The 14,005-nt window shown below is 42.7% G+C and overlaps 1 protein-coding gene across 1 annotated transcript; it reads right to left on the bottom strand.

Annotated features, from left to right (window-relative positions):
• Positions 1-428: 428 nt before the first annotated feature.
• Positions 429-13,429, bottom strand: LOC116272571 (chloride channel protein 1-like). The gene is made up of 9 exons (XM_031661315.1): positions 12,644-13,429; positions 12,225-12,309; positions 11,889-11,990; positions 11,041-11,125; positions 10,627-10,776; positions 4,047-4,116; positions 3,721-3,831; positions 1,054-1,267; positions 429-824 (listed from the first exon to the last, which is right to left on the bottom strand). Exons 1-9 carry the CDS (start codon positions 12,864-12,866, stop codon positions 647-649), a joined length of 1,218 nt encoding a protein of 405 aa, XP_031517175.1. The 5' UTR covers positions 12,867-13,429; the 3' UTR covers positions 429-646.
• Positions 13,430-14,005: the final 576 nt, after the last annotated feature.

The raw sequence follows: 14,005 nt of genomic DNA, 5'->3' as shown, positions 1-14,005 counted from the left end.
GTGCCGTTGGCCACAGATTCAATATTAATTAATCAACAATATCTATGAAATAAGGTGTCTTTACCAGAAACACACATACAACAAGGTTATGCATTGATTGGTTGATGGAAATGTGACCAGAGACTCACGGGAATCCAGGCCTGCATTTTTCCTAGGAGCAATTGTTCAGTATAGTATTTGAACTTAATACTTAATTGAACATGACTACCATGAATTATGAGAATTGACTGTATTTAGTGGGGATTTTTTTTTTTTTTTTTTTGACAGAGTTTCATTCTTGTTGCCCAGGTTGCAGTACAATGACGTGATCTTGGCTCATTGCAACCTCCGTCTCCCGGGTTCTAATTACAGGCATGCGCCACCATGCCCGGCTAATTTTGTATTTTTAGTAGAGACAGCGTTTCTCCTGTCTTTGGTCAGACTGGTCTCGAACTCCTGACCTCAGGTGATCCGCCCACCTCGGCCTCCCAAAGTGCTGGGATTACAGGCATGAGCCACCATGCCCAGCCCTTTTAATTGGATTTTTAACTGTCTTTTTGTGCTTGTGTATGGCTTAATTTTTCCTTCCTTGTACATAGCACATTGGATGGCTCCTAAAGACAAAGCCCCCACCACGGGGCCTCCTCTACCTCTATGTGACACTTATTCAGGTCATTAGCTCTGGAGTCTGCTTCTTTCCTTCCCACTGACCTTTTGAGTCAACCAGTGGTAAAGTCTTGACTGTGGTGGTCTGGAGCAGGGTTCGCAACTCCCCATATGTGTAAGAAGCTGAAACAAACTTCACATCACGTACCATGATGTCCTCAACAAAGATGGTATATTTGCTATGGAGGGAGAAAGCATGGTGGGTTAGCCCCACCATATACCTATCCCTTCCATTCCTCCCATAAGATTTGCCATACTTTCAGTCACTCACAATATCTATTAAATGCATGAGAATATAATAATAATTTAAAACAATGTTTCCAAACATTAACCCTAAGCTCAGTCTCAGCCTCTGAACCTCCCACTCTCCCCATCAGATCTGAACTAATTCCATCTAGTGCCCCTGACCTGAGCTGGTTCCAGCCAAGGTCAGGCAAGTAGGGTAGCTTCTTGACCTGGATGATGCTGTCATAGAGAGAGGGCTGCAGGCTCTGAGCCACCATGTTGGCCAAGATAACAGCCACCATCATGGGCAGGATGTGAGCAATCTGACCCGTTAATTCGAAGCAAATCACAGCTGTGGAGACTGTGTGGGACACGGCACCAGTCAGCGCTGCTGCTCCTAGAATGACACAGGAATGCACCTGTAGGTTAGGACTACCGTTCTTAGCATGGAGGACATATGGGGATGGGATGGGAATAACACGGAATGAGAGACAAGATCCTGGTCAGTGCCAACACTCATAATGATTTGTCAAGAATAGGGACTAGAATACTGAACTCTTAGGAAATCATCATTTTGATCTCATTCTATAACCTTCACCAAGTTACAAAATCTTTGTGTGCGCCAAAATTTTCATTTATAATACGAAGATAGTGATGTCCTATCCATTCCTTGCTTTTAAAAGTTTGGATGATTATTCACTGAGCATTTTATTTTATTTATTTATTTATTATTATTATTATTTGAGACAGAGTCTCACTCTGTCACCTAGGCTGGAGTGCAGTGGTGCAATCTCGGCTCATGGCAACCTCCACCTCCCAGGTTCAAATGATTTTCCTGCCTTGGTCTTCCAAGTAGCCAGGACTACAGGCATGCACCACCACACACGTCTAATTGTTGTATTTTTAGTAGAAACAGGGTTTGCCATGTTGGCCAGACTGGTCTCAAATTCCTGGCCTCAAGTTATCCGTCTGCCTCAGCCTCCCAAAGTGCTGAGATTACAGGCATGAGCCACTGTATCAGGTCTCTTCACTGAGCATTTTACAACTCAGTTATGACATTTTTTTTTACGCTGGGCTTTAGGTATTAATGCCAAGAATTAATGAGTAAATAGAGTGGAAACCCAAGAATCGTGTTGTGGACTTGGAGCAATGAGACTTGTGTCAGATCCTGCTGTTACTATTTCTCAATGGAATGAGTAGAGCTTAATTCCTCTGGAATCCCATGCTCTCAACTATAAAGTGAAAGGGGTCATTTAGATGATTTCTAAGGCCCTTGTAGATCTGAAACTTTATAATTCTATAAGCTCCCTGAAGATAGAATCTATCTTGTTAATTTTTGGTTGTTTTCCCACTAACCAAAATAGTCACTTGTGCATTAACTATATTTCTTATTTAAATATGGAAGAGATATCCTATGGGGAAAATGTAGAGGAAGGCACATATGAAAATGTAACAAGAAAAAGTCAGCTGTGCGTGGTGGCTCATGCCTATAATCCTAGCACTTTGGGAGGCCAAGACGGGTGGATGACTTGAGGCCAGGAGTTTGAGACCAGCCTGGCCAATATAGTGAAACCCCATCTCTACTAAAATTACAAAAATTAGCCAGGCATGGTGGCATGTGCCTGTAATCCCAGCTACTTGGGAGGCTGAGGCAGGGGAATCACTTGAGCCCAGGAGGCAGAGGTTGCAGTGAACCCAGATTGTGACACTGCACTCCTGGGCAACAGAGCAAGACTCTGGAAAGAAAAGAAGAGAAGAGAGAAAAGAAGGAAAGAAGAAAGGCAGGAAGGCAGGAAGGCAGGCAGGCAGGAAGGAAGGAAGGCAGGAAAGCAGGAAGGAGGGAAGGAAGGAAGGAAGGAGGGAAGGAAGGAGGGAAGGAAGGAAGGAAGGAAGGAAGGAAGGAAGGAAGGAAGGAAGGAAGAAAGAAAGAAAGAAAGAAAGAAAGAAAGAAAGAAAGAAAGAAAGAAAGAAAGAAAGAAAGGGAGAGAGCAAGCAAGAAAGCACCACAAAAGGGAAATATAGGGAGGAATGACACTACTGGATATTGCATACAACATGCTTCAGAACATAAACAATCACAGGATGTGTATACAAGGAAATGTTCACAAGGGAGGCATGTGTACCAGGAAGTCATGAAGATGGAGAACAAGAACAGTGACCCTCATTGATGAAAGAGGCTTTTATAAAGAAACTGTGTCAGGTGAGCAGGGTACCAAGTGAGCTAGAAAGCTGGTCAGCAATTCTCTATCTAGGGAAGGCATGGCCTGAGATGCTATGGAATTTTGGTGAGGAAGGGAGGAAGCACAATAATATCAGGATTCTATTGGTGTTAGGCATAGCTCTATCTTAGAAGTCATTTTAGAATAAAGAAACTAGGGCTCAGAAGCAGCTATCTTACTTCATGGTCACTGATAACAAGCAGCAGGAGAAATCTAGAGCTATGTTTCTTAGCTCTTAGTCCTGTGCTCTTAACTCCCCATCAATATAAACACGTCTCAGGTTGAGTCAATCGCCTGCAACCTGAGCCAATCACCTGCATTGTTGGTTCCATGATTCCTAGGAAGGAAAGATAGAACGCTTATCAAACATCCAGACACAATCCTAGAATCTTACGATCTCATTTGATCCCTATGACCCTTTTCCACATGAGGAAACTAAGGCTCACAGAAGTTCAATAAGAAATAATGAGAGTCAGAGTCATAGGTATGTTATCTGAGTATAAGTCGAGTTCAGTAGCACTAAATTAAAATTGTATTGTGTAGCCTAGAATGAAGATCCAATGGGAGAGTTTAAGTGTGGGAGTCTGGAGTACTCAATGTTTGATTACAGGGAAGTGGGAATGTTTCTCACCAATTACTGCATAGCCCCCAGGTAGGATCTTATAGATGATGTCATCAAATAAAATACCATCAGGAAACAGCATGGCCATGATCTCTCCTACCAGCCTTCCAAATGCAGCTCCTAGAGGAAAGATAAAAGGAAGTTATCTTAAAAAGATAAAAGAAAGATAAAAGGTGTTATAAGATCCAAGTTCCTTGCTCTCTGTTTTCAGAACCAATCTCTCCTGGGGTGTTAAGACGAAATACAAACTCCCAGCATCCCGGGCCTTTCCTTATGTTTCCGGTATCCTAGATTGCAACTCTGAGTCAGACCCCAGGCTTCCCATCAGAACTTACCTAGCACAAACACAGGCATGAAGCCTCCGCAGGGTATGGGCATAGTGGTGGCCACGATGGACATCCAGAACTGCAGTAAAAAGGAGCGTTGGAATACCCTTTCAACTCTGCCCAGTAGACAGGCACACACACTTCTCCCTTCCCACTATCGTTTCTGCAGAAATCCTGGGATAGCTGATCCTTCTGAAAGCCACTTTGTCTGTCACCCTTCTTCCAGAAACAAAAACCATAGAGCTCTCAGGCTAAGAGATTACCAAAGACAATACAGGAATACTATCAGAAGTTTCCTCCAGATGACTAGACCAAAGCCCTCCTACTTTGAGTGCCTGTATTTGCCTTTCAGCAGTCTAGAACAAAGAATGGAGCCCCAGAGTACTTCTCTTTCTCTGCCCCAAAAGAGCCCCAGCCCACTGTACCCTTTTAGTCCAGAAAGTTTGCCTCAGCAAATAGCCTGAAACTCTTGAAGCTGGAGGAAAACTTTTCCTACTCAGGTTATATTTCTGAAAAGGAGCTCCAGTTCTTTCTTTATTTTTTATTATTTTTATTTATTTATTTATTTATTTATTTATTTATTTATTTATTTTGAGACAGGGTCTCGCTCTGTCACCCAGCACCCAAGCTGAAGTGCAGTACCATGATCTCGGTTCACTGCAACCTCTGCCTCCAAGGTCCAAGCTATTTTCCTGCCTCAGCCTCCCGAGTAGCTGGGACTATAGGTGCATGCCATCATGCCCACCTAATTTTTTTGTATTTTTAGTAGAAATGGAGTTTTGCTATGTTGACCAAGCTGGTCTTGAACTCCTGACCTCAGGCAATCTGCCCGCCTCTGCCTCCCAAAGTGCTGGGATTACAGGTGTGAGTCAGTGCGCCTGGTCGAGGAGCTCCAGTTCTAAGTGTCAGACATTTAAAGTCTGAGTGACTTATCTGGTCATTCATAGAACCATCTATATGGTGAAACTCACAGTAGAACCTGGAGAGAAGACTTACTTGCCTAAGCCACTTGCTTTAATCATCAGATCACCTTAAACAAGGATCAAAATTTAGATCTGTCCTGGCTATATACTGGAAGGGTAAATTGAGAAAGCTTGATAAGTCAGCCAATGTAATGGAAAAAAAAAAAAAAAATCTCTAAGGCCAACTTTGTAAGCTAGAACTCCAATAGAAATTGAGACAATTTTACAAAAAGCAGTATGTACATTTTGAGGCAAAGAGTACAAAAGAATTGGCCGGGCATGGTGTCTCACACCTGTAATCCCAGCACTTTGGGAGGCCGAGGTGGGTAGATCACAAAGTCAGGAGCTCGAGACCATTCTGGCTAACACGGTGAAACCCAGTCTCTACTAAAAATACAAAAAAAAAAAAAAAAAAAAAAAATTAGCCAGGCGTGGTGGCGGGCACCTGCAGTCCCAGCTACTCGGGAGACTGAGGCAGGGGAATGGCGTGAACCTGGGAGGCGGGACTTGCAATGAGCTGAGATCTTGCTTCTTGCCACTGTACTCCAGCCTGAGCGATGAACGAGACATGGTCTCAAGAAAAAAAAAAAGAGTACAAAAGAATTGAGAAATAGAATGGAAAAAAGGCTAGTTGTTGAACTTTTTAAATATCTGTAAAAGAAATAAAAGTATGAGATGTAATATGTAAGCAAAGCAACAGGTTTATATGGCCCTTCCAAAATAAGTAAACCACTCTCAGAAAAGGATCTCAAACTTATTAGGTACAAGAGGGTAGCAGCTAAAGTTCAGACAAACTGCCAAGGTGAAAGTATTCACAGTTTTAGAGCTGTGCGCAATTGCACTGTAAGCTAAAGAGAAATATATTTCTTAATTTTCAGAACCTTAGAAAGAAAGAACTTCCCCCATCCAGGGCTGACCTCAGGAAGCAGTGACAAAGACTCAGAGAAAGTCTCATCCCAGAAGCTCTGAGATGAGGCAAAACACATACTCCTTCATGTCAGAATATGACTATTCAAAACAGTTGAGAACTATAAAAATAAATGGGCAAAATGAAGAGAATAGAGACTGAGAATCCCCTGAGGACAGAGAGTGCATCTTGTCCTTTCTGCCTTCCCTCTGCACTGGTGCATAGTGCTCAGTAAATGTAGGAACGATGTAGCTAGGTGAGTAGGTAGAAAGGAAGGAAGGAAAGAACGAAGATGGGCTGAACAAATAGTATTCATGCAAAGCAGGAAAAGCTTCTCAGAGCTAATATTTGCTAAAACACTAAAGAGTAATGCTCATCCAAGGGAACTTGTTTTAAAATGCAGATGACCAGACCCCACTGGAAGCTACCACATCAGATTGTCTGCAGATAGGGCTATAGGCACTTGTAATTTAAGCTTCTTAAGTGATTCTGACATTTAACAGTTGGATACCCCTTGAACTATCCTGTACCATCTCTTTGAAATAAGTACGTAAGAGCCATAAGAGATTTTGTAGGCTCAGGTTAATCTGAAAGCTCTAGCAATTCATATAACAGGTGACCAATAGGTCTGATTTCAGAGGATGTACTTTAGATTAGCCTCCAAGATATGTGTAAGAACAGTATTAAGATCAGAGGACATTGAAGTTATCAACTCCGGTAGTAAGGATGTTGACACATGAGATTAGCAAACTTTTTTTTAGCTATTGGCACGTGAAAGAAAAGATTCAGAAGTAATGTGAAACACAAATAACTCCCAAGACTGTCTTCTTTCTTTCTCTTTCTTTTTCTTTTTCTCTTCTCTTCTCTTTTCTTTTCTTTCTCTCTCCTTCCTTCCTTCCTTCCTTCCTTCCTTCCTTCCTTCCCTTCCTTCCTTCCTTCCTTCCTTTTTTCCTTCTTTTTTTTTTTTTGACAGAGTCTCACTCTCTCACCCAGGCTGGAGTGCAATGGTGTGTCAGCTTACTGCCACCTCTGACTCCTGCATTCAAGCAATTCTCCTGCCTCAGCCTCCCAAGTAGCTGGGATTACAGGCACCTGCCACCACGCCCAGGTAATTTTTGTATTTTTAGTAGAGACGGGGTTTTGCCATGTTGGCCAGGCTGGTCTCAAACTCCTGACTTCAGGTGATCTGCCTGCCTCAACCTCCCAAAGTGCTGCGATTACATCCAGCTTTTTTTTTTTTTTTTTTTTTTTTTCCCCCCCAGATCTAGACCTACAGAACTCCCAAGATCTGAAATACTCAACTCCAGGGAACTGGAAAACTGGAAACCCATTATTTGGACCCTTCATTAGAAGGAGTGAAATGAAGGATTCACCTCGGGAGAATGAAGTGAAAAGAGTGAAAAAAAATTCTACAGAGCCTCAGCCTGTGCAGAGAACTTAGTGATACTAGGTAACAATGTTAGACTTACTAAAAGCAAACTGAGGATTTGGAATGGTATTCATACTCATTGTAAAAGCTCTTCTCTTGATGTATAATGTAATGATCTTTCCATGTCATGAGACTGAGGAAGATGGAAGTTCCCTTCATTAATACTATAAAACACCTGAATTGGCCGGGCGCGGTGGCTCACGCCTGTAATCCCAGCACTTTGGGAGGCTGAGGCGGGCAGATCACAAGGTCAGGAGATCGAGACCATACTGGTCAGCATGGTGAAACCCTGTCTCTACTAAAAATACAAAAAATTAGCTGGGCGTGGTGGCGGGCACCTGTAGTCACAGCTACTTGGCAGACTGAAGCAGGAGAATGGCGTGAACCCGGGAGGCGGAGCTTGCAGTGAGCCGGGATCGCGCCACTGCACTCCAGCCTGGGCGACAGAGCAAGACTCCATCTCAAAAAAAAAAAAAAAAAAAAAAAAAAAAAAAAAAAAACCAGCTGAATTGAGAATCTTACCTGCCTGCCAGATGCTGCCAGAAGACCACATAGACTACATTTCAAATTAGACACTGGAAAAATTGTTTCAGTCATGTTTATATTTTAATTTAGCTATGTATCCTACCTAGCTAAAAAATAAGAGCATGGTTATTGTGTCCAATGACAGTGAAAATGCTGAGAAGTGGTGATAACCAGGGAATATCATAGATTTGTAGCAGGGAGTGGTTTTATGCTTATAAGTATTATAGGATATTATAGGCCGGCTGCAAAGTGTTGGGCTTGAAATATAGTCCAGGAAGTATAAGTTTCTTTTCCTGATACATGTATGATGTAACATTATCAAGGATATAATCTAGTGAGAAATTAATAAAAGTGGCATACAGTTGAGTCCTCTATATCATCTAAGTAGATTTCTCCCAATAAGCTTGAATTTGTGAAGTGGAATCCAGACACATATTTATGAATCTGGGGAGCTGGGATGAGGTTTAGGAGAAATGTTGAAAAATATACAGTATTTTGTTTCTACAGAACTTTTCAAAATCTCGATCTTTTAAAGGTACATATGATGCCAATGTTGCCATATAGCTCAGTCTAGAGAAATCTCAGAAAAATATAGTTATAATCATTGGACTACCATCCAATTCTGAGATCCACCAACATGTGTACTTGGTTACTGTAGGTGTGTTTGTGTATTCAACAACTAATTATAGGAGGTTGGGATTTATAAATTAGAGAAGATGAACTCTATAATGAAAGTCTAAAAATCAAATCCCTAACAAGACACTGATAACTTCTTTTATGATAAAAAAGGAAAATCTTTTGAAGAAAGACATTTTAAAGGGATTAAATTAATAAAGTGGGTGTGCAAAATATGAATGCTATAGACCCAACTAAACCACCTAAAGTGGAATGGGGAAGATCATTTGCAAATGCAGTTTCTAGAAACCCTGGGAATATGTTACAGAGTTGAAATTCAGTGTTTCAAATATCTGCTGTCTCTAGTCATAACATCACTGAAAAGTACACTAAATAAACAGCAAAAAATAGAAGAACATTTTAAAATATTTTGAATTTTTTTTTTCTGTTGCAAGCATAAGATTAGCTAAAGGTTAATGATGAAATATTATGTACTTGGCACATAGTAAATGCTTAATAACATTTATTGAACAAATGAATATATGAACTCACTGTAGCTACTGCAATATAAATATAACTTAGTGACTCATATCCTGGGAAAACATAGATTTATAAAAAGTATCATAAATAAGTTAATAGCAAGGTATTCAAAAGCTTGAAAGTTCAGTATGGACAGACTTATAAATGAGAACTCTAATATATAGAGGAAAGTGTTGTGGTATTTAGGCAAGACACACTATTAGTAAAAAGATAATCACCACAAAAGAAAAAAAAGGCAATCAACTTTTTTTTTTTTTTTTTCTTGAGACGGAGTGTTGCCCTTGTCGCCCAGGCTGGAGTGCAATGGCACAATCTTGGTTCACTGCAACCTCCACCTCCTGGGTTCAAGCAATTCTCCTGCCTCAGCCTCCCAACTAACTGGGATTACAGGGATGCGCCACACACCTGGCTAATTTTGTATTTTTAGTAGAGACAGCGTTTCACCATGTTGGTCAGGCTGGTCTTGAACTCCTGACCTCGGATGATCCACCTGTCTCGGCCTCCCAAAGTGCTGGGATTACAGGCGTGAGCCACTACGCCCGGCAAGCAATCAGCAATTGTAATAGATGTCACAACCAGGGTTAGGAATAAAAATATCTTATTACAAGGCAGTAATTGAGAAGTCTATAAATACATAATCCTTGATGGGCAGATATGAAAAAAAAGTGATGTAAAAGAGATCATCTTTTATTGCCCAATTGAAGCTAGAAGAATCTGGTTTGGGAATGGCAAAATCCTCACAGCTTCATCACCTAAATAGAGAATAATAACATTTATAAAAATTATGTGTAGTCACTAATACAATTAATTTAAATATTTTATCCCTTTTGAAGCTCTACAAAAGAGATTATCAACAAGCCTGGGGAAAAAAGATGCTCAAATCACCTAAAAATGGATCATCAGATACATGGAGAATGAAGTACTTAATTATCTAATAAGTGGGGGGATTTGTTTAATTAATCCAGGGCTTTTACAGTTATTTATAATGCTTAACTCTATCTTGCACTTTTTTACTTGGCTATTGTGACGGCTTAGTCATTTAGCAAGAAGAACAATTAGAAGGGTTAGGTAACTATGCCAAACAACACTAAATTGACGTGAATAGAGCAATTAACTCAGATACTGGTTTACTTCTACACCAACTTACTATTCTATAATAATTATTATTATTATTATTTTTAGACAGAACCATGCTCTGTCACCCAGGCTGGAGTGCAATAGCACAATCTCGGCTCACTGCAACCTCCACTTCCCGGGTTCAAATGATTCTCCTGCGTCAGTCTCCCAAGTAGCTGGGATTACAGGTGTGCGCCACCATGCCCAGCAATTTTTTTTTGAATTTTTGGTAGCGATGGGGCTTTGCTATGTTGGCTTGGTTGGTCTTGAACTCCTGGCATCAAGTGATCCTCCTGCCTCAGCCTGCCAAAGTCGTGGGATTACAGGCGTGAGCCACCTTGTCTGGCCAACTCTATGGTTTTCAAATGACTTATTTTTAGGTTGGATGAAGACCAAATGAAGTTCTACCCCTTCCTACCCTATGCAAACCCTGGGTTCCTAGATGGAAAACAGATAGAGCTAAGTTTAGGGTGTTGCTAGTGTCAGGAGCAGTACCTTCATGACGAAGAAGAGAAAGATGATGATGACAACGTTGACGCGGGGGTGAATCCACACAGCTGACTGGCCCAGGCTCTCAAGATCACCTGCATGTTTCACCCACGTATTGTTGTCGAACAAAGTACTGATGGCTTCTCGGGGCATCAACTGAGAGAGGAAGAAGTAGAAGGGGTGGGTACTCCAGGGATCTCCTGTGCTTCCTTTTTTAGAAAACTTATTCCGCAGCCTCATTATTCAAGGGTCTCTTTTGCCCTTTTCTCAGGGAGAATCGCAAAAGTCTATCCTTGGACAAAACTACTTATACTCTGAAGCCTGAGGGATGTCCGTGCTGTTTCCTCTTTCCCATGCGGCCCCAGTAACCTAGTCATGTGCTCAGTGACCCGACCCCACCTCAGCTCCCCAAAAGCTGACCTCTCCGGCCATGAATTGACCCACTCCTGGTGGGAAGGTGAATGAGGCAATGACAAAGGTAACAATTCCAGGATACAGCAGGCGGCTGAAAAAGAAACAGAGTTAACCCCCACAATTCAGCCAACTCACAGTAAATACCATACTGAACGTCGGCAAGCTGAAGCTTCCTGTCCTCCACTGTAGTCTCGTTTATTTAACCGAAATTCTCTTCACACACACAAAAAATATTTGAGGCTGAGTGCGGCGGTTCATACCTGTAATCCCAGCACTTTGGGAGGCCAAGGTGGGCAGATCACCTGAGGTCACAAGTTCAAGACCAACCTGGCCAACATGGTGAAACCCCGTCTCTATTAAAAATACAAAAATTAACCAGGCATGGTGGCACATGCCTGTAATCCCAGCACTTTGGGAGGCCAAGGAGGGTAGATCACCTGAGGTCACAAGTTCGAGACCAGCCTGGCCAACATGGTGAAATCCCATCTCTACTAAAAATACAAAAATTACCTGGGCATGTTGGCCCACGCCTGTAATCCCAACTACTCAGGAGGCTGAGGCATGAGAATCATTTGAACCCAGGAGGCAGAGGTTACAGTGAGCCGAGATCACACCACTGCACTCCAGCCTGGGTGATGGAGTGAGACTCTGTCTCAAAAAACAAAAACAACACAAAAATGATCTTTAAATGGGAGACCACACAATTTTCCCCCTCACCACAGTATCAGGGCTTCCTTATACTTTCATGCAAGCCACTCAGAGGCATTTAATGCCTTTCCCAAAGATAAAAAGGGAGGAACTCTTGGAGAAACCAGAAAGTAAATGGGTAGGGCAAAAGAAGGGCGGTGACTCACTGCTTAGCAAGAAACTGGCTGAGGGCCTTGTGATTTCGGACACCGAGCATGACTTGGCGATGCAGATACACAAATACAGCTCCCAGGAGCCCACAGCAAATCCTGAGGGTGTAATTTATAGAGTTGGAATCTTACAGATGTGAAATCCTCATCTCTTGGACCTGACTACTGCAGGGAAACAAATACCAGGCTTCTGTCTTTCCTATCGGCCCACATCCCCCCAGCAATGTACTCTATCTGTGCCAACCCCACCTTCTTTCTGGCTTGGGTCCCTTCCAATCTACAGCCTCACCCCACACCCTGCTCACCACACACAGAGCAGGTAACCCCACTGACCCGATGGCAGCAAAAGCTGGTAGTTCCTTCAGGTCAAAGGGGAAATCCATTCGGAAATTGGTTCTGAACAGAGCAGTGATGGTGACTGTAGGATGGAAAGGCCAGGATTATGGTGGGAGCTTTGTAGAAACCCAACAGGGAAACAGAGGTGGGCAGTTTTCAGGATTAATTCCTTCCTTCCTCCAATCCCAGTTTCTCCTCTTGAATGTATTTTCCTTTTTTCTACGCACACCCCTCCATGGACATACTCTCCCACTCCATGACCTGTATCTTTGTCATACACCCTTGGGCCTTGGTCCCACCCCACAAATGATCCCACCCATTATTCCTTTTCTGAACTGCCCCACAGAGTTTTCCTCTGCACCTCATTCCCAGTCTTTCTATTTCACACAGCCTCCACCCCAGGCCTCCTTGGTTACCAGCATCCTTGTTCCACACTGCCAGCACTCGGAACACGAAGGCGCTGAACGTGGCTGCAAAGAATCCTCGCCAGTAGTTCCGAACAGCAAAGTAGGTGGAGGTGACCTCGATGCTAAACAGCACTCCTGCAGGGGCACAGAAGTGTGGTCGGGGGCAGACAGCAGTGAAAGGGCTCCCCCACACTCCCCACTCCTTGGACCTAAGGAGCTTTTGCTGAAACATGAATCTGGGAGGAAGCAGGAGTGGAAAGTCATGAACTCTTGGATTCCCATGCTCAAAACCACACAACCGCTCAGGCTAGGAGTTTTTTATTCTTATTTTTATTTCAGACAAGGGATGGGTTCAACAAGACATAGAGAAGGTTGAAAATGAATGGGCCTTCAACTTCCAAAACATGAGGATCAAGTGTCCGTGCCCTCTGCATCCCTTAGAATGTAGGGTGGAATGGGGTTCACAACTGTCAGATATCCACAGGGACTAAAAGGTAGTTGAAAAAAATCTGCAGAAAAGTTAAGAGAGAGAAAGTTCCAGAGCAGGTCCTCAGTAGAGTTGCCAAGCAGAGCTCAGGATTTACAGGGACTCTCCTTAGCACCCTCCTCTGGACTTTCCTACCACTCTACATATACCATGTACCCTGGAGCAACCTTATAAGGAAGACAGAACAAAAATAGGAGGGGACTTTGCAGGAGCTGACAATTCTCGATAGTTCAAGAAAAGAAGGTAGAGGAGTCATACCAATAATAATAATAATAATAATAATAATAATAATAAACTAATACTAGGCCGGGCGCAGTGGCTTATGTCTGTAATCCCAGCACTTTGGGAGGCCGAGGCGGGCGGATCACCTGAGGTCGGGAGTTCGAGACCAGCCTGACCAACATGGAGAAACCCCATCTCTACTAAAAATACAAAATTAGCAGGTCGTGGTGGCGCATGCCTGTAATTCCAGCTACTCGGGAAGGCTGAGGCAGGAGAATCGCTTGAACCCAGGAGGCGGAGGTTGCGGTGAGCCGAGATCACACCACTGCACTCCAGCCTGGGCAACAAGAGTGAAACTCTGTCTCAAAAAAGAAAAGAAAAGAAAAAAACCAAAAAACTAAAAACCTGACTTAAAAGGACCAACGCAAGGGGAAAAGCCAAGAGCCTAGAAGAAGATAAAAACAGTCATGCTTAAGAAAAGTGGGTGAGGCAAAAGGAAAGCTAAGTAGTAGTTCTAAGTAGTACTGTTTCTGAGCGTAGGTGCTGGAGCAGAAATTGAGGGGGTAGATCTACAGAAAAAGAACAAGGGTTGGTAGGGACAAAGTAAGGAATGCCAGTGAGGGCATAAAAAGCAACACTCAAGAGAGGCAAAGAAAAAAAAT

Source organism: Papio anubis, unplaced genomic scaffold (genome assembly GCF_008728515.1).
Source record: "Papio anubis isolate 15944 unplaced genomic scaffold, Panubis1.0 scaffold1285, whole genome shotgun sequence".
NCBI lineage: Eukaryota > Metazoa > Chordata > Mammalia > Primates > Cercopithecidae > Papio > Papio anubis.
This window is presented reverse-complemented; position numbering and strand designations above follow the sequence as displayed.